Below are 23956 nucleotides of genomic sequence, written 5' to 3' on the forward strand. Positions count from 1 at the left end.
GTAGCAGGGCTGGGAGGACTGGGGTCCGGGTCCGGGCCTCTGGACACCTCCTTCCTTCTTTCCACTCTCGTGGCTCGAGGACCGGGCTGCAAGGTGGGCGCCGAGGGGGTGACCGTGGTGGTGGGAGTTAAGCGGTGCCTCTGGCTGGGGGGAGACGAGGCTTTCTCTGCTCCAGTGCAGAACCGGAGAATCACCCGGCTCCTCCGTGGGCTGGGTGGGCGCCGGGGCAGGGGCTGTGGCCGCCGCCTGTAGAGGGCGCGCGCGCCCCACAAAGTTGGGGCCGTGGCGCTTTGGACGTGCGAGGGAAACTCGCCACCGGCGGATCCCGGCTGCTCCGGAACGCAGTCGCACGACTTGCACCCCTCTGCTCGGGTCCTCAGCTGCCTCCGTCTCCGAAGCTTCAGAAAGAAGGCCCCGGCCCCAGCCTGCAGCCTCTCTGGCGGTGTTCAGGTCCGGAGGCTGCAGGCGGCTGCACATACCAAGGACCCCGTGGAGTCCTGCTGGGCCCTGAGCCGCCCTCATCTCGACTCCCTCTAGGCTAGAAGCACCTCCGAGCCTGGAGGACTTTTTGGTGAGTAGAAGAAACCAAAGCATGATCCACAAAGGGAGAAAATGGATGCGATCTGACACTGTAAGAAAAGCGTAAATATTCCAGTTCAGCCCACGGTGTTGGGCCGGACTCCGCGATGGTGACTGGCACAAGAGTCTTCCCTGTGCTCAGGAAACAGGCGGATGTGCCCGGGCCAGAGGCAGCGCTGCCGGTGGGCCGCGGCCTCTAAGCCTGGTCTCCGTAGATGTGGTGGATTCCCGGAGAAACTGCCCCCAAATGGAAACCCACTGAAGAAAGTCCTCAAGCTAGAGGTTGGTGCCTGGCAGCACACAGGGAAAAAAGGGTCGGCACCTTTCTGTCTCCCTAAGCCTAAGCCCATTTCACTGCCCCCAACACCCAGGAGTGGTGGGGCGGCCAGGCCTGGTTGCCGGGCTGGCCTCTGGCTGCGCCCATCACTGGACCACCGCACCCACCTTCTTCCACCCCTTAGGGTGAGCCACACAAGCCAACCCAGCCTGGCTTAGGGCACGGCAGGGGAGGCCTCCAGAGTAGACATTGGATCCCAAGTGGCCAGCGACTACCCAGCGAGAGGCTCAGGTCGCTCACGTCCGAAGGGCACCGAGCACTCTTCGACTGGCTGCTCCTCCCGGCCCCTTCTTGCCTCCCGAGCGGTCCGGCACAGGTCACAGAGCTGGAGAAGGTGGGGAGAGCTCCGCCAAGGGCCGAGCCACCGACCGCTCCGCCGCGTGCCCACCCCCCTCCGGACGGACCCTGCAGCTGCGCCTGGATCATAGCTTGTGGGCAAGACGACGACTGCGGGGGACTTGGAAGTGGAATTGGGTTCAATGCGATGGCCTCTTTGGGGATCCAAGGGCGGTTTTCTAGTGCCAGCTCACGACCACGCCTCCGCTGCTGCGTAGTGGGTGGGTCAGGAAGAGCAGGGAATACCCCCACCCTCAACCCACCCCACCTTCACCTTGTACTCTGCTCTTCCCTCGACTGTCCCTTGCCCAGCTTGGCGTTTAAGTCCACCAGGGGCGGAGAGGCTGCGGGGCCTGAGGGGGCGGGGGGGGGGGCGGCGCTGGGCTGCTGAGCAGCGGCTCCGGGCTCACTAATCACATCAGTGCGCTCTGCGCCGGCTCTGAGCAGGCAGTTGCCTAGCAATACCGGCGAATTCAATTCCTCAATCAATAGGCGCGAGGCTCTGGATTTCGGGGAGCGCAAGCGAGGTTGGGTGGGCCTGCGGGGCGGGCGCCTCGACAGCACTGAGGAGCAAGCCAAGAGGACGAGAGACAGAGGTCGGAGAACAGTGACGTCCCGACTGGGGGGCTGGGCGCGCGAGGGAGGCCCCGCCAGAGGAAAGAGAAACCCAGATGTCACCCGCACCCTCCAGGAGTTCAGGAATTCTGCCCAAGTCCGAAAAAGTGCGCTCGGTAAGCGAGGAGAGCAAAGGCTTCCCCCTCTCCCCACCAAGGGTAGGACAGTCATACCCAGCCCCTTCCCAAGCCCAGCTCCCTCCCAACTAGGTGGGTCCCCAATTGGGTTTCAGCCTTGGCAGGACTGGTCCTACGGAGGGGAGAGGAGGAGGATGGATGGGTAACTAGAGAGGAAGGATTGGTCCTGTCCTGGGGTGCCTCTTCCCTCTACTCAGGGAACAAACCAAAAAAGAGTAAAACTTGAGACATGTCTCTATTTACAAAGTATATATTTAAACACGTAAAAAGCGGTATTGGATACAGACATTCACGACCGCAGCAGATAGGTACCGCGAAGCTTCACTCTTGAGCTGAGGCAGAGATCGATTCAAGATTTGCACAAATCTTAGAATTAAATAAACTCAACAGGAGCGTACACCACGCAGTTGAAGACTCCCAGCACACGGCCCCTAGTCCCTGCCACCCACCCCCAAGGTCAGCGTTGCAAGAGCTTGAGAGGGGAGACAGACGCGCTCGGCCACCGACAAGTGCCAGGACGGAGAGGAGGTGTGGTCAGAACCAGGCTGGCCAGAGGAAAGTCAGAGGAAGGGGCACGTCGGCCCCAGGGAAGGAGGGAGGTGAGAGCGAAGGAAGGAAGGACCAGAAGGAAAGGTGGCCCGGTGAAGACTCATGTCCCCAAGTTATGTCCACTCGGTAACGAAACATCCCTTCAGTGAAGTTTCATCTGAAAATAGCGTCGACACTTAAATAGATACACTCGGTCAACTTCACTTCTTTATACAAAGTCTAAAATACCAGTTTTACAAATGTGAGCAGATAAAAATCCCCATTCCAGGGGCTTCTCTTTATAGGCGCAATTTGATATTCAGTAACAAACAAAATCTCACGTAGTACACCGATCTCCTCTCTCTCGCTTTCTCTCTCTCTCTCTCTCTTTAAAGGCAAGAAAGTCCGGAGGAGAGGCCGAGAAGCGGAGGTGGGAAAGCGGGAGTGCGGAGGACCAGGCCCGGGCTCCCTCCGGCGGCCTCCTCCGCAGCAAAGCTCCCCCACACCCGCTCCGGGCCTCATTCGCCCCGAGTCTGTGCTTCCTCCAGCGCGCAGGGCCACCGCGTCGCTCCCTGAACCAGCAGCGAGAAGTTAGGTCTCCGCTGGCCCTTTAAGGGCGGGGAGGGCGGGGAGGCCTCTGGATCAGTGCTCGAAGGGACGGGGGTGGGGTGGAGAGGACGATTTGTGCTTTTGGGTCAAAAGAGGGGCGCGCGTTCTGCGCTTCCGAGCGCAGGATGGCCCAGAGTCTGCCAGGGTGGGGGCGTCCGAGCCCGGCCGCCCTCGGCCTCCTCTGCCGCCGGCCGCCTCGACTCCCAACTCCCGCTCCTCCCTCCTCTTTGGCGGAGTTTGTGGAGTTCAAATAGAGAACACTGCGAATCGAAAAGGCCTATAAATTATAGTTTTTGCTTTTAAGAAGGAGGTGGGGGAAAGGGAAAAGCAAAAGTTCTGATGCGCATTCTTGGATGAAAACCCCGCCTCGCCCTCGTTCCCCTCGCCCCGCAGAGCGGCGGGGATGCGAGTCCTGCCGCGGCTCCGAGCCCGCGCCCGGTCCTCCACCGTACTCCAAGCCTGGCCTCGGCGAGGGCCTGGGTGCGAGGCCGCTGCTCCCGCCCGGGCCGCGCCAGCCGCCGCGCCTCCCTCCGTGGGTCGCACGGGGTGGGCCTGTCTGGCCTTGAGTCCGTCGGAGCGCCAGCGGCCCGCCCTCCCAGGGGGAGGGAAGCTTGTCCAACTCTTCCTAGGAGGTGGCGGCCACCGTCTCTTCTGGCGAAGCTAGAGGACGCGAAAAGGAAAAGTCCACCCCAACACTTTTCTTGTACAACAAATGTCTCGAACTCTGGGCACTGACACGCAATCCTCCCAATTTATCCTGGCATTTCGGGAATGTAAACAGATTCGCTGGATTTCTTTTCTTTCTGCGGAGTAAGGAAAGGAATTGAGGGGAGACTTTATCCACATGACATACACATGATCTGCGTGTAGAATACACACCCCTCCCTAAAGTGCATTTCCCGTGTAGTCCTGGGGAAAACCTGTTCCCCATCAACCCGTCCGCCTGCCAGCCACTTTTTACTTTTAACCTCACACACCAAAAGGTTATCCAAGTTAATACTTTTTTCTCCTAATAGACTTCTTAGTCTTAAAAAAAAAAAAAGAAAGAAAGAAAATAGAAAAAAGAAAACCAGACTGACTCCACCCCCTTTTTTCTGATTGGGGAGCCAACCTTTTGTTGGCCTGGCTGGCCAATGAGAAGAGAGAAAAAATCTGGGCCCTGACTTGGTGCCAGGAATCTGGCACTGGGCTGCGGGAGGAGGGAGCAGGCGAGGTGGGCAGGCAGCATCCCTCAGACACCGGCAGAAACTCAGGGCCCAGGCCCCCAACTTTCCTAGTGCCCTGGGGGTCAGGGGGCCCTGCTGCCCCAACTCAGTCGGCTGCCTCAACTAAAGCACACTGAGTCTCTCTCTATCCTCGTTTAAATAAAACAACTTCAAGAGTTGAAATATATATATTTAGATATTTTTCTTAAATAACATATTTACATCTAATAGAAAATATAACTCTAGAGATAATCTTTCCAACCAAAACTGAAGGGGAAAAAGGAGGAAGGAAAGGACTGAGGGGGTGTGAAGTTAGGGACAGGACCAGCCAGGCGGCCACATCCCACCCAGAAATCAAAAGCACTATGTCAAGCTGGCGTTCACTCTCTCCCCTGCTCTCTTGTCCTGGGCTCACCCACTCAGCAATTCATCTTTTCTCTTTAAAAAAGCCTTGGTCCGTGTTACTTTCCTTAATGGTGACGGTCAAAAAGTTTGAGGTCACATCTGTGACCACCACCTTCTCCAGGTTAGTCAGGGAGGGGCTCCAGGACTCTTCCTCAGGGTCCCCCAGGATTCTGGCCACTGGGATCCTGGCAATGAGGGAGGGCCTTCCCCCCTGGGCCCCCATGTCCCGATACAAGCCTCCCACGGAGCCAGGGGTGCCTGAGCCATGCCGGACCCGGGAGCCACCAGAGTCTAGGGCACCCTGGCCTTTGGCCTCCAGGAAAGCAGCCCTGTGCTTTATGACCCTGGCTGGGAAGGTGTCCACAGCCAGCTTGCCGGTGGCCTCAGCTGAGCTAGGGCTGGTCACACCACACTGAACCAGGTCTGAGTCCTGCCTTCTGGCCAGCTGGATCACACTGTGGCCTGCTGGGAACTTTCCTGCCCCTGAAGGGGTGTCTTCCAGCTTCCTGCCCTTGAGGTAATCTGCAAGGCCATCGCTGGGCTCTCCTAAGGGCCTCTGTGAGGGGTCCAGGAGCTCCTTCCGAGGCTTGGGGCCTCTCTTCTTGGTGCTGTCCCCTGGTGAGCTGGGCTTGTCGTCCACACGGCTGGCTGCCCGCTCTCGCTCCCTCTCACGTTCCCTCTCTCGTTCTTGCTCCCTCTCCCGCTCCCGGTCCCGGTCCCGAGGGGGCTCTGCTCTGCAGGTGCTGCTGGTGCTGCTGCTGCTCCCTGGTGGGGACAAGCCCATGTTCCGAAGACCTTCACGGGCCCGAGAAGTGGAGGCCAGATCCTGAGGTGAGCGGCCAGGGTAGGGAATCCGAATACCCCGGGCTGAGTCACTTCGGAACTCATAAGTTTTGGCCTTTGCCTTTGCCTGGGCCTGTAGGAGAAAAGATGGTGTCAAGAGTAGAGCAGGGGCCTGCCCCACCCCTCCTCTAGCCTTTAACTCCCAGCCTCACTCTCTGATGCCTGGGGATTTCTACAGAGTGTGAGTGAGAAGGTAGTGTGTGAAGCTGAGAGGCAGCAAGGGGGAAGCAACAGAGGATCTGTCTGGAAGCAGTCATTTGTAGAAAGCACATTTCTCCTATTTGCTTACATGTTCATTTGGGATGGCTGGGAAGGAGGTTAAAGGAATTCTAGTGAGGCCAAGCCCCTCCCCCCCAAGCATCCTTTGGTGCTGCCACTCACCATTCACCACCATGAATCCTGTCAGGGGACTCTCTCCTTGATTTGCAAAGAGGCTACATGTACCAACAGTGCATTGGCTGATAGCTCTCAGGACCCCCTTTCCTAGAAAATGACCCAACAATATTGCTGTCCATCATTGGACACTGCCATCCTACCTTGAGGAGGAAGGTTTTAGGTTTGGGTCCTCGCTTTTTGGGGCCATAGAGCTCCATCTCTCGTTCCCTGGAGACAGGTGGGAGGAAGAAAGGGTGTGTGAGTAAAAAAAAAAAAAAAAAAAAGCAGGTCTCCAGTCCCAGCTGGCAAGAAGCCACCCTTACATGTCTCTAAGTGAGTGGTGGGGCTTGGGAGGGTCTGTACCTTTCTTCAAAGGCTGCCAGCAGGCGAGCATCCAGGATGTTTTCTTCTGGCTCCCATGTGCTGTACCTGAAAGAACCAGGAAGAAGTGGGCATCAGTCCCAGGAGCAGGGAGTTAGGGGAGGAGGTGTGTGCAACTTTTCTCCTCGAATTGTATTGTATTTCAATATAAAGGGGGAAAAAGAGGAAGAAAGAAACCTCCTGAATAACAGTCTGGGCTTGAGAGCTGCATATAACTGACTTACTTCTGCGACCAGCCCTTCCATTTCACGAGGTATTCCATGCGTCCCTGCGGATGCAAAGGGGAAATGTGTGTGTGCATAGGGAGAATGCACGACGAGGACACAAGAAATACATGCGAAAATGCATGCACCAAATGAATGCTCAAAACCCCACCGCAAAAGGCACGCACCCGCTGCACCACCCCTGCACCTAAAGCTGCACAAAGTGCATGCACCGGCATTCATTTCCCCACCCCGCCCCCCACCCATGCAATCTGTGCATCGCTGCAAGTCTAAGGAAAGCGCTTGGGCTCAGAGCCGCCGCCGCCGCCGCCACGGCCGCGGCCGCTGCTGGGACCTGGGGGAAGGGAAGCTGGGCTGCAGCAGGGGGAGGGAACCAACCGGGAAGGGAGGGCCCCGCCGCGCCGAGGCCTGAGGCCCAGGGACACCTACTTTCCGTATGCGTCGCTTCAGGAGGGCTTCGGCTGCGAACACCCGCTCCCCCACCGCTGAGAGCTCCATGTTGACTCGCCTCTTCCCCTCTTGGCCGCTTCCAGGAGCAGAAAAGCAGCAGCCAGCGCGCGACAGACCATAATACTCTCCCGCTGACGTCAGTTCTCCTCCTCCTCCCCGCGCGCCCGCTCCCTCCCGCTGCCCCCCCGCGCTCCTACACTATCCTCCCCCTCCTCTCGCCCCACGCTTCCTCCCGCCCCACGTGTTGCTAACGACGTTGCTAAAGCGCAGCGGCCAGAGGCCTGCGCCTCTGCACGCTGATTGGGTAAGCGCCGGGCCACGCCCCTCTCTCTTTCTCCCCCGCGTTGCTACGTGACTGGAGTTCCAATAGCCAGGGGGCGGAGTCCTAGGCGACTACGGAGACAGAGCGGGAGGGGTAGTGGCCGCTGCCGGAAGTGACGCCACGGGGAGGGCGGGTCCTGCAGCTGTCAGTCTACGGGGCTGGCCCGGGGGCTGGCCGCCCTCTGTCCTTCTCGGACCCCCCTCCCTCGCTGCCAACTTGTCGCTCCGGTGTTCCGTGTCCCCCCCAGCTCTCATTGGGACCCCCGCGGCGATGTTATCTAGGTTCCATGCCCTAGGCAGACCCCGGCCCGCCCCACCCCCACAGCCGGGGACTGGGTGCCTTCCCCTCCTCTCACCGCCGCCTGGGCGGCACAATGCACAATGCACAGGTGCTGGGGCGCCGCGATCCCCGCCTGAACCCCAAGACCCGGTGACACGACCCTCGGCTGCTCTCCCGGTCCCCTCCCCCCCCGAGCCGCACACCGACCCTCGGTCTCCATGGCAACGGCCTCCCCCGCGGTCGCCAGCCCGGACCCGCTAACAAATCAATGTGCCTGTGTCTCGGTCTCCTGTCGCGCAGTCCTGCCCTCGGCCACCCTCCGGGCCCTGCAAGCCTGGCTGGCTGGAGCGCTCGCCGCAGCTCGCAAGCCGAATGCAGACCTGGTGGAGGCCTGGCATTTCCCGCCCCAGCTTTCACGCGGCCCGGGACCCCACAGCGGCCGTCGCACGCCTTCTTTTTGCCCCAAACTATCCCGGAGACCCGCAGCCACCTGCCTCCTGCCCCCAGGCCGCTCTGCCCGCCCCGCCAGACCTGCCAGGAGCGTCCCCAGCTCGGGCCGCCCCCTGTCCTGGGTCTGGGTGGGCGAAGGGCGTGGACGACCATCCCAGCAGAGCCTGGAGCACGGTCGGTGATGGGGCAAGCAACTGGGGGTATGTCGGGCTTCCCTGAACACCGGCTCCCGACCCGCGCACTTCCTGTCCGTGGCTCTTCCCAACGTGCGTGGCAGACACCCTAAAAGAAACGGCGGCACAGGAAGCTGGGGGTCCTGGCCGGGTCCAGTGTGCGCTTGGCAAGAGGGTCTCACGCGTGAAGATGGCGGGCTCCTGACAGGGGGACAGGACCGGGCCGCTGATGCCTTGGCGTGAGCACACGCGAACAGGCACACTCCGACCCTTCTGCTTGCTGGGTTCCGGGCGACCCATGGCGCGGGCGGCGTGGGTACAGCAGCCTTAGTCTGGGCCCTGCTCCCTCCTACCCTTTTCTCTTATCGCCCAAACTCCAAATCACAACTCCCACTCCTTGGAACCCGCGATTTAGTTAAAACATCGATCATCAACTTGACTGGAAGCGGTTTCCTTTGGCCAGGGATGGGGTGGGGGGAGAAAGAGAGAAGAGAGAGACAGATAAGGAGAGCAAGAGAAGAAGCCAGCCAAGGAGTCTGACTTGAAGGGGCGGGAGGCCCAGAGCGGGAAAATGGGGGGCTTGTCCAAAGTGAGGTGCGCGCGGGCGGTGGGCGCGGCGAAGTCTTCCACCCGCGGGCCAGACGTGGCGCTGGGCCCACCTCCCCTCTCGATCCTCCCCTCGCCCTAGGAAACGCAGGTTCCAGTTTTTGGCCTTAGTCCCAAACTTTACAAGGTGGGCGCAGGGTGAATAGTCTCATCTCTCCAGCCATTCTGTCTTAACGAACAGCGCGTCGACGACGCTCAGGTTGCCCTGAGACCAGCGCGGGGCCGCCCGCGAGAGGCCGCAGACGGCCGCGTCCTTAATCATAAAAAGTCATTCCCGGTAACAAATAGTTTCGTCGGCCGGTGCCAGCGATACAGCTGTTTCTGTTTAAGCTTAAATACTTTCCAACAGTTTGGGCAGTAAAAATAAAGTCGGCCTCAGCCGCCTATAAGTGTCTGGTTTCCCCGCCCAAAGAAAGCCCACCCTCCGCCCTGGGCCCGGGTCGCTCTGCACGTCCCGCCTGCCCCCTCCTGGAATCCAACGCCCGCTGGGATGGCTGCCGGGCCACCCCAAATCCCGCCGTGCCGCCCAAGCTCCTCTGGCCACTCTAGGGGCACTTTGGAAGCTGGGGGGAGGGAACCTACTGGGAGTGGAGAGAGACCAGATCCACCTCCCTTTCCGCCCTCCCCTCACCCCTGGAAAGCCCGCCTGTACCCCCGAAGAGTGGTGGTTTTCTTTCAGACGGGGTTTCCGGAGCCCTATCCCTGGAGTTGGGCTTAGGCTGGGTGCCTTTACAGACCCTGGGGCTTGCAGAGGTCGATGGTATTAGTTTCACGCTGAAAAATCTCTCTCCTGTCCTCTCTCCCTGCGTTCCTTCCTTTTTCTCTCTCCCTTCTTTCCCTCCTTCCTTCCTATTTCTCTCTCTTTCTGCTTCATTTTTCCTTCTTTGCTTAAATACTTCTGCCCAAACTGTTGGAACGTATTGAAGAAATGAAACCCCTAACTCTGGCAGACATAGCCCCCTCCTCTAGAGGGGTATTTGGTAATGACTTTTGCTTCTGTATCCCATTCCTCCCCCATCTTTGCATCTGATGGCGATTCTTTTGCTTGCTCTGAATGAAATTATGGCTCTTCAGGTGTCTGAGTTCGCAAACATGAGGCAGGGTTCCTGCAGAGCCCATGGCAAAGGTGGGACTCAATTCAGAAGAGAAAGAGAGGGTGTAGAATAGCTGGAGTCAGACCTATTCCAGCTCTTGTCCTCTGTTCCACAGAGGAAGGTGACCCCAGAAGGAAGCGGCGGGAAGGGAAGGTGCATCCTGAGTCAGCTGCCCGGCAGACAGCAGGGTTATAGAGAGTGTGAAAACAAGTCACTGGGCAACCTCAGTCCTCCACAGCTTAGAGACAAAGAAGCAGCGGTGAGCAAAGGGATTATAGTCTGGCACAACCCAGCCTGGAGCTGGACTCTGGCTTGGTGGGCATTGTAGGATGCTTTGTGTACCTGGAGAGGGCGCTAGCCTTCGGGTCGTTAGTCAAGAGTCTGGACCAGTCCTTTAGGACCCCTCATCTAGTGGCACTGTCTTAGGAACTAACCGAACGAGGATCCTCACTCCCCACCTCTCTTAATGAGCCCCCCCTTCCAAGACCAACTCAATTCTTGCCTTCCTCCTTCAAAGTCAGGTAATTGTTTTTCCCACGTAAACCTCCCAGGAGTAAACAAAACGAAGTTTCAAAGGACAAGAACACCCTGTTCTTAATCCCACCGCTCTGCAGTCTGTGGCTGCCAGGTTCTACTGCGCCGCCTCTGCAGTAAATAAGGTAACTGCTTCCTATTACTTTAGCCCCATATGGCTGCAATTTGAGTGTCTTTGGAGACTGTGCGTGTGTTGTGGGGGGAGTGAAAGTGGAAATAAAATGCTCTCAGATCGCATTTTTATGAAGGAAATTGTTTGCAATTTTCTGAAAGGCCAGCCCCCACCCCCTGAGCTGGCTTGTTTTTTTGTTTACGGAAATGCAGGCGCCCGACCGCCTGGGGACACCTGCTTACCCTAAATCCTGGGTCTCCTGCCCTACTCTGCTCTCCTGGTGACCTGGGCGTAGGGCGGGAGACTGCCCTTGGGGACCTCCTGGGAGCCCACGGGAACCCTTGGCCCCAGCTTTTAGAAGGTGCAGGACTCTGAACTTCATGCCTGCTGCAAGCCCTGAGGCCCCCCAGAGGTCTGGGGCCCTCTCAGGCCCTGGGTGCACTCTCCACGGACTTGTCCTCCAGGAAGGGAGGTCCGAGGCTGGCGCTGTAAGAGGAAGGGCAGGGCTTTAGCCAGGCCTGGCGCTGGGCTCTGGGGTGTCGGGACAGACCAGCAAGCCCAAGTGTGTCACCTGGCTGGAGGCTGAGGCCAGGCCTCGGCTCACCCTTTGGGAGCATTTCATCTGGGCAGCGCGGTGGGCATCCGACTTGCCAGGTCACTCTCGGACACAAATGTGGCCTGTTTGGAAACCAACAGCTTGGCTCTGGCCTCCCGGGGCAGCCAGGCAGTGAAGTGAGCAGGGACAGCTCCCAGGTATGGCAGTGTGGGTGGTGGCCCCTGAGCCAGGCAGGCACCTGCCAGCTCTGCTTCCTCCCCAAAGCTTGAGCCAGTGCTGAGTGCTGTCTGATACGGGAATGCCGCAAGGGTGGCCCAGCACTATGAGAAAAGGTTCGAAGGTTTAGCCTGGTCAGAAACTAGAAATGAGGCTGCACAGGTTTCTAGCCTTGGTAGAAACCTAGTTGTCCGCTTGAGCTAGAAGCTCCTGCCTTTCCTGCCCCACCTTCTCCTCCCGAGTGGGCATTCAGATGCTCCTTGTTAAAAAAGCAAAAGGATGGGCCGCAAAGTTTAAAAAGCGGCTGACCACTTTGCAATCACCTCCAATAGGGTGGCACACACTCTCTGTAGAGGCTGTGTAACCTCTGACTTCTGGCTTAAACTACAGGAGCTGAAATCAAACATCCCTTCCTCTCTGTGGGAGGAAAATATCTCCTTCAAGTTAAGCATCATCTGCTGAGCAGTTGCTTTATGCCTAGCACCTGCATTATCTCACATAACAGTCACACAACCAGTGTGTCATCTGGCTGGTAGTCCCGCTACCCTATCGTGTAGGCGAAGAAAGGGAGGGACAGAGAGGCCCAGGAGCTTGTCTAGGGCACACAGCAGGGGTTCTGCCTGGAAAGTCCCAGGCTCAATTCTCTCATATCCCACAGCAGGGGTTTCTGGATGTTTCTGACATTTTAATTCCTCCAGCTTGAGGAAAGAAATCAGGGTAAGGGCTGGTGGAATATCTTGGACCCAGGCACAATGATGCCCCTCGCAGGGAAACTTCTCAGACCCTTCACCTTGAGGCTAGAAGGAAAGAGATAGGAGGGGCTTCTAGGAGCCCTCCCACCCACCTGGAGGCTCGTGTTAGTGGAAGTCTTTGTTTTTCCTTTATGAAAGAGCATGGAGACTAAAAGTGTGGGCTCTGGGACCAGTCTGCCTGGGTTCAAATCAAATAGCTGTGTGTGCTTCTGCAAGTTACCTAACCTCCCTGTGCTTCAGGCCATAACTATCATAAAGGAATATTAGTATGCCTTCCCAGCAGTTAAATGAGATATCATGTGAGCACTATCACACTGTCGGGCACAGCCAAATCCTCAATAAACGTTAATTATTACTGTTACTGTTTTGCTATTATTGGTGTTCTGGGACCAGGACAGGCTAATAGGATCCAGGTTTGTGTGACTTTTCCAGAGGGTGACGTAGTGTCAGCTCAAGCCGTCCCTACTTCCCAATGAGGGGCAGCCATGGAAAAGGGGTCGTGGCACACAGCTACCCTTCCTGGGAAACCGACTGTGAGCCGCCTAGACTCAGTTTAGGTTCGTCCCTTGGGGCGTCTGCCCTGGACGGGTTGGGCCAGTGGGCTAGCGCCGAAAGCGCTCCAGCCATCCCTCGGAGTGCGAAGACCCGCGCGGTGCTGTGCGGCGTCTGTAGGAGCACGCGCACAGCGCCTGAGCCAGCACGCATGCGCCCCGCGGGGCCGCTTCCCCCGCAACACACAGCGCGCGCGTGCGCCCCTTTCCGGCAATACCACCTGGTGTTGCTTGAGAAAAGCTGGCTCCGGGAGCCCCGCGGGGCCCTTGGGGAACAGAGGGAGGCAGCCTGGAAAGCTGCGGCCTGCAAAGGGTCCGGAGTCGCTGGGTCTGGGCACTCCGTTCTTGCCGTCTGCGGAGAAGGGGCTCAGACACGACAGTCACTAGGCACAAACAGGGGCAGGACTGAAGTGGGAGGGAGCGGCAGAGCAGCCTTGCCCTGGGACAAGCGGGTTATCTAGGGGTCAAGGCCTTGGACCCCCATCTGAGAGACCAGGGCGTTAACAGAACCCCCACCCCGGGGCGCGCGGACTCCGCTGCGTCGCTGCTAGCTAGGACGGCTCAACCCGTTGCTGGCAGCCTGTGGTTCCAAATGCCCTAGGTGAAACCCCATTCTGTCCACACCGAGAGAGCTTTGGCCTACCAGTTACCTGGGCGCGGCCTATGCACGCCCTCCTCCGGTCGTGACCCAGCTCCCACTGGGAAGGATGGGAGCACCAACCCTCTCACGGGAAAACTCAAGGAGAGGCTGGTCTAGGCGAGAAATGGTGGCACCAGAGCCTGCGGGGCACAAAGTCGCCCAAGTCCGTTGGCTACCGTGAACCCGAGGTCCACTAGGGCTGGCACTTCGGCTGTCAGCTATACGGGATGCCACAGCCCTCCTCCTGGTCTGGACCGCAGGCAGGCTCTCACCCTGTCCCAGGGAAGCTCCAGGGATGCCTCGGACTGTCGCGACTGCCGCGCTTTGCGTTCTCGTTTCCTACCTCGCCCCCAAGCGGAAGGAATTGAAGTGGCTTTTTGCTGGGATGCGGGGTCCTCAAGTTAAGTCCAAACTGGAAGTCCCTCGGCTAGTACTATTCTCTAGCGAGGTTGTTCACACTAAGAGCCAAAGTCCAGTCTCCCCTTTTAGAGGTCAGAAAAAATTCTGTGCAAAAGGCTGCCGGGTCATCGGAGGAGGCGAGGCGGGGGCCTCCAGCCGGGAGCAGAGGCGTCATCCGTCCGTCAAACTCCGTGGGCAGGAACCAAGTGGGGACTACAGCGGGCGGGCGGCAAACTCTAGGGCTGACGTTTGAGAGTCAACCGGGAAAATGCCACGGTGCCACTAGGATCTGGGCTGCTTCTTCTGATGGATGGACTGTGGCGAAACCTCGACGTCAGACTCTCTGGTCGGCGTCTCGCCTTGCACCGCAGGGATGGGGTTTCCTCCGCACGCCCCCAGCTATTGCCCTGTGGTACGGAGAGAGCTGGAACGGACCGGGCTAGGTCGGGCCGGCGTCGAGGCTGAGCGGCCGAAGCGTGGCAGCTCCGCGCACGCCCAGAAGCTGCGTTGCCGGTTCCGGGGCTGCCGGAAAGCGCGGGGCCAGCGGTGGCTCTGTGCCCGCGCAAGCGCCTCACGACCCGGGCGAGACCCTTTTCTCTCCCCGCGCCCTTGGCCGCGGGTGGCTAACCCCCCCGGGGGGGGGGCAGAGACAGCCACTCGGCCGCGACAGCCGCGCTAGGGAGCGGGGTCGTCTTTTCTCTCTGCATCCAAAGCCTCGGATCGGCTTCTCCACCCTTCTCTAGGAAATCAAATTCAGGGAATGTGCTACCGTATTTACCCGCACAACTTCCTCCCTTGACATTTTGCACTCCCGAAGTTGGGGCAGAAGTAATTATGCAAACATCTGGGGCTGTCCTGTGCAGCTACCGGCGCCGTTCTTATTCATTCTGAGAACCGCACTCCTTCATTTGCATAATAATGGCTTATCTAGAATAACACAGCAATCAGAGGCGAAATTAATTTTTTTTCTTCAGCTAGTCCTTGAGATCCTGAAAACAAAGGCTACGGCAAGAAAAGGGTATTTTGCAGAGGGTGTGGGGTTCTTGACCAGGAGCAGAGTGAGAAAAGTTGAAAGCAGTGGAAATGGGATGGTCACCCTGAGTTTCTGTGTTTTCCAAGTTTTGGGCTGAGCTTCGTTTTTGCCTAACGGATAAAGGGTCGAGCCATCTAGGAGTCCTAGAAGACGTCTCAGCCCTCACTCCATCCATTGTGGGAGGTTGGGCAGCCCATAAGACATGAGCTGTGGTTGGGGAAATTGGGGGCAGATGGTGAATGTGGCCAGGTAGGGAGAGGTGGACCAGCAGTCAGATGAGGACTAAGGTGTCCCCAAAACCTGTGCTCTGCATCTGGGTCTAGACCCTCTGAAGACTCAGTTCCCCACACTTTGGACAGATCAAGACAGAGCACTTACTTCTCTGGAATGGTCCCCTTGGCCACCCGGGCAGCAGAAGTCTCTGGATTCAAAACAGAATAAAAGAATGTGTGGGTGGTGGTGAGAGCATTAAGAGAGAAAACATCTTTTATACATTAAAAAAACTTCTTGATCTTTTTTAATATGAAGAAGAGTGGGAAGGGAAGAATCCACAAATAAATATGGTAAGTGAATTTAACCAGAATTGTAACTCATGGCCACTTTAGGGGCTATTCTGTGCTCCTGAGGATTTCTGCACAACTTGTCCCCTCCAAGGGCACTATCCCCCTCCTAAAGACTGCAGAGAGGGGGAGAGGCACAAAAGGTGCTGAAGGTCTGCGGCCCCTCCTCTGTGGACAAGAGCTCCCTATCTCTCCCCCAAAGATGCAAGTTTCAATTTTATGGAGGTGGAGGCCGTTCAGGCTTTCGAGCAAGAAGGCTTATATAATTGCTAAGTTCCTTTTAAAATCAAAGTTGCAGGAGGAAGCTGAGGAAAGAATTGCTGTGGGGAAGAGTGACCTGCAGGGTGAGATGGGGGAGGGTTTGGGGAGGAAGGTCTCACCCCCCCCACTGTGGAAGGATTGGGTAGCTGCTTTGTGAGAAGGGAGGAGGGTGTTAGGGGACTGGGAAGGAGTGTCTCTGGGGAGCAGGTTGGGACAGGCAGGACTTATTCCATTCCCTGCTCCTTCCTCCATGTTCATTCCCAGTGACTTGGTGCCTTTCGTGGCAGTCTCTAACGTGACTTCTTTACATCTCCCAGGATGCTGCAGAAAGACTGAGCTCCCAGCTTCCCGAGGAGAGGGGGTATCCTTGGGGAAGGGCCCTCCTGGCACACCCAAGCAAAGACTCTGGCTACCTCCAAGACTTTTCTCAGACAGAAAATTCAGCCTCCCGATTGGTTCCAAGTTTCTGCCTCTGTTTCTTCCTTTTGGAAAGTAGGGAAGACCCGGCATGAAGAGAAGAGAAAGTGGCCAACAGGGAAGCCTTCAGAGTGTTGCCAATTCTCCTCTCCCCAAACTTCTTAGGTCTGCAGGAGAGGATCTCCAGCGACCTCATTCTCCCGCCGCCTCTGGATGTGCTCCTGGGCCCATAAGTCAGAAAATTGTCCTCCTCACCCCCGTACCACCCACCCCCACCCGGAGCTGTGGGGACCCCTGTTACATCTCCTGAACAGGGCACCATCCAGCCTGGAAGGGCTGGAGCAATGGCTTCAGAGCCAAAGCCACATGGCGCTCCGGATGGAGCACAAGAGCAGCCGGTGTGCACAGAGGGGGCTGTTAGCCCCTCAGGAATGGTGGAGGGTGTCATGTGTGCAGAGCTTGAACCTCTGGAGTGGCTGGTACAACTTCCCAGTGAGGGGCGGCAGGATGGGCACGCTGCCCACTCATGAGTCAGAACATCTAAGAACAAATTCCCAAGTCTGGGGAGGAGAAAAGTTTGTGCCCCACTTTGCACAAGTCGGGTCTAGGGTAGTGCCCGGTTGAAACGGAAAGGGTGAGCACAGGTGGGCACAGGGAGGGTAGTCCCAGAGGCTCTAACAGTGGGAAGGAGGACCACTCGGCAGCCAATGCAGATGTTGCCTTACACAGCCAAGGGATGAACTGGTGGAGACCCAAGGATGCAAGTCCGGGGGAGGGGCATCAACTGCTCGTGAGAGGAGGAGAGAGGGACACAGAGGTGGCTGGGGGGAGATGATGTGGAGAGGCAAGACAGAGCCAGTTGAGTCCCTCAGAGCCAATGGGCTAACATGGGTGCCCTTCCAGCTGCTATTCCTGAAGCTGCCAGCCCCTCTAACTTGTGAGATTAGGGTTCAGTAGAACCTGGGGAAGTGTCTCAGGTACTTGCACTGCAAAATCAGGTCTCTTTCCAGAAAATCAGTGGTCCCTCCTAGAGAATGGGCGTACTTTGTTGTGATGACAGTCATAGGTAATGGACCCATGTCTGAGTTCTTTGGGTCTCAAGAACACAGGAAACATACCTCTTTGCTGTTTTTCCAAGCTAAGGAAAAGGGTCCCAGGCTCAAGGTCCTACAGCAAGGCAGCGCTTCTTACCTAGCTTCTGTGGGTTCAGGAATCCCTTTTCCTGAAGGGAGAGCTCTGGGGGCTGTCCACACTGCTGCTCAGAGGGTGCTCTGGAAAGCCGGTATGTCAAGGGCTGCAGGACCCTGGACTGTCATAGTGGGTAAGGCAAGGTAGACAGGTGGAACCAGGCAGGACTGGAGGAAACTAGGCTAGGGCAGGAAGGGGACTGGAGCAGACAACCACCAACCACTTGCCGGGGGAACTTGCTAAGGAGTGCTGGGAGTGCCTGTTTCTACAGCGGCTCAGATAGATGGATGTCTGAGAGTGGTTTGTAAAAATCCTGGCATCCAGCCTGGCACAGGGGATGTCCAGAGCAGTGGAAGTGGATGGATATAGCTACTGTCTTGGGGGAAGTCTGCACTTCGTCAAGCTCTGTGCCTCCTAGTCTGCTTTTGTTTCTCAGAGCCCCCCAAGACGGGGGCTTGTTGACCACACTGAAAGATGAAGAGGTGTTGAGTAACTGGCTGATGACCAAGTTAAGCTGCAAGACAAGCTCCACCTACATTTGTTACCGAAGAGTCAAGGAACCTAAGGAGAGGTTTGAGGATAGCTCTCGCTGGTCTGGAACCAGGTGCCTGAGTGTGGGGGAGAACATGGCAGAACAGCCCCAGACCTTGGGGTTTGGGATGAGAGAGCAGCTAGGAAGGGGCACAGGCTCTTGGTGATCCCAGTCTCTGGTGGGAACAGGAGCTCGGCAGCCCAGGGCCAGAGCCCAACTGGGTTTTCCTGCCTCTGTCCCCACTGTTCCCAGATGGCCAGGGAGAGTAACTATCCGAGATCAATGGTGGCTGGTTTCAAGCAATGAAACAGCCACCACCAGACCTCAGGTTAGTCCTTTGGGTTTTCTGGACTGGCAAGCCACCCTGGCACAAAAGCCTGTGCCTGGGCTGCTGCCAAGATGCACCTGCATATTGTAAGGAGAGTGGGTTGAGAATGAATGACCGGGTTCCAGACCCAGGCTTGCTCCACCCCGGGCCAACTGAGTTACTGTGGACAAGTCAGCCACTTTCTCCTGACCTGTTCCTTCTTGTAAAATGAGCATTTGGAGCTAGCAACCTTGGAGCAGCCACTGGTCTCCATATTCAGTACATCAGGGGGTCATTTGGAATTCCAGGACCTCTGGCAATTACTTGTTGACTTTTGGCTGCCCACCATTGGCAGACTGCCCAGGATGGTATACAAAACTCCGAAGTTTCTACCTGCCCAGCTGGTGGGAGCAACAGACTCCCGTCCCAGCTACACCAGGTACTGGCTACATTTTCTCAAAGGCTGCAGGATCCAGAGCTACCAAACACCTACCTAAGGGACCCAGGATGGCAGGAAGAAGAGCCTAGGAGGAAGCCTTGGTGAGCACACTTCCTCTCCAGGCCCATCCCCGGCAAGGAAGAATCAAAGGCGTGATCCTCCCTGCAGTTCACACTGCTGGCAGCAGAGCTGCGGTCGGACTAATTCCAGGTACATTCTATAGGTGGCATCATGCTACTGGAAATCGCCTCCTTGGAGGGGAGAGCCTTTCTTGGTAGCATCTCCAGGTGCTTCCCCAGCTGAGGTGAGGTCCACATGGCCATAGCCCAAACTGCACCTGAGGGAGGGACACCTGAGGGGCAAAGAGCTGTGTCCTGGGGGACAGTTCTCTGCATCTCCGGGCCACTAGGCCAGGTGCATAGGTTTCTGTGCCACCCATCAGCAGAGCCCAGGGAGTGAGAGGTGTTGGGAGTGTCTCTTGCCTATTGCCAGTGTAGGGAGGGAAAGGCCTCAGTCTGCACCAGGTTGGGGGCGCTGGGTGGGCTACCTCAGGGTAGACAACAGCATATACCCACATCATGTGACTGTGCCACCAGGCTGGCTGGGAGAACTGAGTCAGCACACCCTGGGTCTCAGCCAGAGGCCCCTCTGCCCAAGCACAGTGCTGGGACATCCTGCCTAGGGACCACTCTCACTATCCAGACCTCTGGGGGAGGGGGGGGCCACACTCCTTGTCCACTGGGTAAGGGGATCAGCCAGGAGTGGGGAAGAAGAAAGCAAGGGGAGCATCCCATTGGAGACCCAGGCATTGAAATCACCTTTACGGGCAGGGACCGCTATGCCCAAGGCTGACTACGTTCTCACCAGGCTCACTCTAGCCTAACTGCCCCTCTGCCGGAGACCCCCTGCAACTCTTCTTATCTGTCCAACCACAGGTGCCCATCGCACCCAGGAGAGTCCAATTTCTGAGTTGGGCACCCGTCTGGAGGGGTCTGTCACCACGAACAGCATACAGCAAGTCTGCAGAGCCACAGGGAAGAGAGGTGTGACGACTCTCCCCTCTTCCTCCTGCCGCCTGCCTAGCTCTGGGCTTCCCAGGCACCTTCCCTGTAGGTCCCCAGGGCTACTCTCCCGTTCTTCTCACGATTTGGCTACACGCAGCCGCTGCCCCACGCTCCCGGTGCCCCGCGTTGGGACCTCGGCCAGGCCTGACGCTACCGGTTGGCGAAATGGGGTACACGGTCTCAGACATGGCCTGACCAGCCAGGCCTTGGGAGACCGTTGGAGGGACACCAACCCCCAAATTGGAGTTTAGGACTCTTCTTTTCCCCTTCTCTGCCTCAGGTTCGTCTGGGTTTTCCGGGATCCTTGGCTTTGGCTCAAACAACACAGATTCGCTCACATTTTTTTTTTAAACAAAAGCAATTAGATTTCTATCCCAGTTCATTTGCATTTGCACCTCGGAAACGGGGGAGGAGGAGAGGAAATGCTGGAGGCAAGAGGAGAGCTTGGCGGCGGCGGGTGGCATCTCACGCGCCACAGCTGGCCAGGCTGCCATGACGCCGACCACATCTGCCAGGGCCGCGCGACCGCCTCGGTCTCCTCCCCGCCGGCTCCCGGGGCCCGCGCGCCGCAGCCCGCTCGGCGGCGCGCTCATCGATCGCCGGGGCCGCGGCTGGGGAGCGGAGAACAAGGTATAGCCTGTATTTAGGTTCCTGCCCTTATATGGCGATGTGCGCGAGCGCCCGCCGAGCGGCCGCACCATATAAGGGCACGCGGCGGGCGCCGGGCTGAGCTGGTGCACGCTCATTGGCCCGCGCGTCTCTCGGCAACCGGCTCTCACGAGTGGAAACGAGCCAGCCGCCCCCGCCCGCTCCCTTTCTTTCTCCCCCGGTGTCTCCGCCTCTCGCCTCGGTACCCCCTCCTTGCTTAGCCCCCGCTTTTTGCCTGCACCCTCTTCCCAATTTTTATTCCCGCGGTCGTCCTCCGCCCCCTCTGCTTGGTTGTCATTCTTCTTCCGTGGCCGCCCGGCCAGTCCTTAGCCCTCTCCGCGCTCACTCCCCCCCATGCATCTCCTCCCCAAGCCGAGCCAGCAATGGTAGAGCGGGAAGGCCCGGATGCGGGAGAGGCGCTGGTGTGTGTGTACGCGCGCGCGCGCGGGTGTGTGCTTGTGTGTGTGTGTGTGTGTGTCGCTGCCGCAGTAGCCGCTGCAGCATCAGGTTCACTGCGTGCACGCACGGGGCTCTGGGAACATTCCGGGTCTCTCTCCCCGCCCCCCACATTCACCTCCCCCCCCAGATAATCAGAGCAATTAGCTGCGGAAGAAATGTGCTTTCGGGGGCTAGGGATGTACTGAACCGCAAACAGCCCTAGGTACCACCAAATTAGCATCTCCCAGAGTGTCCTCCAGGGCTGGATTTCTGAATACAACCATAATAATGGTAAATCGATGCCTTCTTTAAAGGTTACTTAAAAAACCTGCCAATTGTTGAGGGCAAAAAAAAACCTGCGTGCTGCAAGAAAATGCACTAGAAGAGCCACTCTCGGGTTTCCCGGCAGAATACAGTGGGGTGATGGGTGCAGGTTGCGGGTTGCAGGTCAGGTGCCCAGCGCTGGGCTGACTTGAGAAGTGGGAGCAGTCAGAGTGGGAAAGCGTGACTATTGCTCTGGGGAATAAGCCTCCTGATCATCTCATACTCGGGCAGCAAAGACATTGCGGATCCCGGGGCGCCCCTCACCTTCTCCCCAACGCGCAGAGGCGCGCGCAGGCGCACGCCGGCACAGGTGTCTAGCTGACCCCTCCCAGGGCCCAGTTCCCACGCGCGTGTTCACCTACAGATGCCGTGGCGGCCAGAGCCACTCCTTCAGGGACCTTATCCTGTTCCAAGGGCACCCAAAGGGTTCTAAGACAATGGGCACCCTAGCGCCCTGGGAACTTTGCCTGTGACCGAGCTCGCCTCTAAGGCTGCCGCCTCCCAGAGGCGCCCTGCGATGCCCCCTACTGGGCAGCCTGCGTCTGGAGCTCGGCGCAGGTGGGGGTCGCGTGGGAGCGCCGGCTAGTATGGGGGATGGGGACAGGGCGCGATGACCCGTGTGACCTCCTCTCTGTCTGCGGCATCCTTCCCTGCCATCACCCTTCTTCCCTTCAAACTCTCAAATTCCCCAACCTGGCCCCTCGAAGGAAGGTGACGGGAGCGGGCACTGCCAGAAAACCCGGTGCAAGATTGAGGAGGGCGCTGCCTGCTGGATCGAGTTAGCTTTGGCCGCCTCCGCCTCCTCGCTGTTTCTGCGGAAGGAAGCGCTGTGGCCGCAGCAGCCCTTGGTGCCAGCACATATCCCTCCCTGACCTTGGCTGAAATTTGCTGCCTCGGTGTTTTCCTTAGCAGAAAGCGTTTCCTTCCAAAGCAGGGACTGGGGGTGCTCTAGGGGCAAAGGGTATGTATGCCTAGGTCTATGCCCAGCGCCGGACCTCTGCCACGGAGACCTCTCTGGATCCTGAAAACACACTGATGCCCGGATGCTGTCTCTTATGCCCCCATCTCTGCCCAGCATTTAGCGAGGTCGTTGATAATGAATCCGCACCCTCAAGTTTCTGTGTACTTAGGTACACAGATACCTCCGCCCAGGTGGCGGAAGAGGGAAACGGACCCCCACATGTCCTCCAACTTCTCCCCAAACAAGGATGTATTTCATTAAGGGCGCCTCTTTTTCTCTACCCTTAGACCCTCAAGAGCGGAAGCCGCTCCCGAATCTGGACCCCCTTTTCCTGACCTGTTGGCTCCTGGTCCCTGCACTCTTATTCATTGAATTTGGATTTTCCAGTCAGTGGTGGTGAAATCACCAGGAGAGTCGAGAATGCGGTGGGCGGGAAAAGTGAGAAACTTGCAGATGGGGAAAAATTGCGCACCAAATCTACTGACACACCTCTCCCTACCCGACCTGGCCAGCTCAGAGCCGGGGTTTCTTAGGGTTGGGGAAAGAGGGGGCTACAGACCCGAGCCGCTATGCCAAGTGGTCCCACTCCGGAGCTCAACTCCACCCACGGGTCCTCCGTTCCCACTGCACTTTTCGTTTATTCACAGCACCCTCAGCCCAGGAGCTCCTGGGGGCAATTTAATTAGACCCGCCACTGGTGCAACCCTGGGCCCTGCCCTGAACCCGAGCCTGGAGCTGAGTGTCCAGCTTGCGCCTTGCGCCCCTCTCCCGAGCTCTGGGCTCTCTTTGGCGCCCGAGAATGTTGCTTGGGCCGGGTGCTGGCGGGCGGCCGGCGGCAACCGGCGCCTCCGCGACGCGGACGGCTCTCTCTGGGGCCAAGGCGGGGGTCGGGGAGCGGCTCCCGCCGAGAGGAGGTGGGCGCTCCGCACCTGCCAAGCTACCAGGGAGGCTGCCGTTCATGGCGCCCGAGGATCCACCCGGATCTTGGCGGCAGAGTTCCGGGCTTGTGCCGTTCTGTAGTCGGCACGCGCACAGCTCTTTTATTTGTTATTTTTTATTTTTCTGCGGGGAGCTTCAGGGCTGGCCAGCCCAGCTTCAACGCGGAAGGAGGGGGACTGACACCTAGATGGGTGGGGGCGGCACGCGGTCGCGGAGGTCAACAACCCACAACGTTTCCCCACCCGGCACCACGACCTGGCGTGGGTTGGGGGTGACAGACTGAGAGCGCCCTTAGTGCACTGTCCTCGGCCGCTCCCACCCTGTGCCCCCTCCGGGGCAGGTAACCACCCTTCCCCCGCTCGCCACGTAGTTGCCCCGCTCCCCCGGTGCCCCGGAGGGTCCCGGCGCGCGGACTGAGAGTCGGAGCGGAGGAAGGGAGCGGGGCCGCGGGGGTGCGGCGCCCGGCCCCCGCCATGGCAGCAAGGCGCTGGCGCCGCTTTGGCAGCCATTTTCTGCAGCTGCCGCGGCCCGGGCTCCGCGGAGCGAGGCGGAGGCTGCAGCCGCCAGACAGAGGCGACTAGGGCAACGGGCGCGGGGTCACCGGCGAGGGGGCGATCGGGGGCCGGCGGGGACTCAGGGGGGCGGTGTCACTGGCCCCCGCCCCTTCCCCTGCTGCAGAGCGGGCGGCGCCGGGCCGCTCCGCGTGGCGAGCGCCTGCGATCCCACCCTTTCCCCGCCATCTTGTACCCCGGCTGGCGCCTTCCCAAAGCGGAGCTGCCTCAAACAAAGCCCGCCCCGGGCCGGCGGGGGCCCCTGCAGCCCACCCGGGCCGGGCGGCCTGGGGGTCCGGGGGCCGGCACCCTCGCCCCGCCCCTCCCGGGGGGCTGCGCACCCCTCCACCCCAAAGGGGGCTCCGCGAGCTACTGCCACTGGTCCAACCCCAGAGGCCAGCAGGCACACCCCCCCTTCCACTCCGGCGCCCCAGGTCCAGCCCACCCTGGTTGTGGAAAGGGAGGGGGCCCTACTGGTGTGGTAGAGAGAGGGTGGGCACTTTTCGAGCTCTAGGAACCTTTTTCTGATAAGGTTGGAGGGTCACTGGCCCTGGGTCCCCCACGCCCTCCCCACCCCACCCCCCAC

At 58.7% G+C, this 23956-nt stretch overlaps 1 protein-coding gene across 1 annotated transcript; it reads right to left on the reverse strand.

The window, feature by feature from the left end:
• Positions 1-4520: 4520 nt before the first annotated feature.
• CBX8 (chromobox 8) lies at positions 4521-7628 on the reverse strand. The gene is made up of 5 exons (XM_053570376.1): positions 7004-7628; positions 6575-6618; positions 6333-6398; positions 6131-6197; positions 4521-5667 (listed from the first exon to the last, which is right to left on the reverse strand). The coding sequence occupies exons 1-5, from the start codon at positions 7070-7072 to the stop codon at positions 4774-4776; spliced, it is 1140 nt and encodes a 379-aa protein (XP_053426351.1). The 5' UTR covers positions 7073-7628; the 3' UTR covers positions 4521-4773.
• Positions 7629-23956: the final 16328 nt, after the last annotated feature.

This window comes from Nycticebus coucang, chromosome 18, assembly GCF_027406575.1.
Source record: "Nycticebus coucang isolate mNycCou1 chromosome 18, mNycCou1.pri, whole genome shotgun sequence".
In the NCBI taxonomy this organism is placed as follows: Eukaryota; Metazoa; Chordata; class Mammalia; order Primates; family Lorisidae; genus Nycticebus; species Nycticebus coucang.

What these genes read in the sequence shown, in the direction of transcription:
- CBX8 (XM_053570376.1), bottom strand. Translation starts at nt 7,072, where the DNA reads ATGGAGCTCTCAGCGGTGGGGGAGCGGGTGTTCGCAGCCGAAGCCCTC. An exon ending in CTGGCAGCCTTTGAAGAAAG is followed by an intron (nt 6,198 to 6,332) that starts GTACAGACCCTC and finishes ACCTGTCTCCAG; the next exon opens with GGAACGAGAGATGGAGCTCT. An exon ending in CTAAAACCTTCCTCCTCAAG is followed by an intron (nt 5,668 to 6,130) that starts GTAGGATGGCAG and finishes TTTCTCCTACAG; the next exon opens with GCCCAGGCAAAGGCAAAGGC.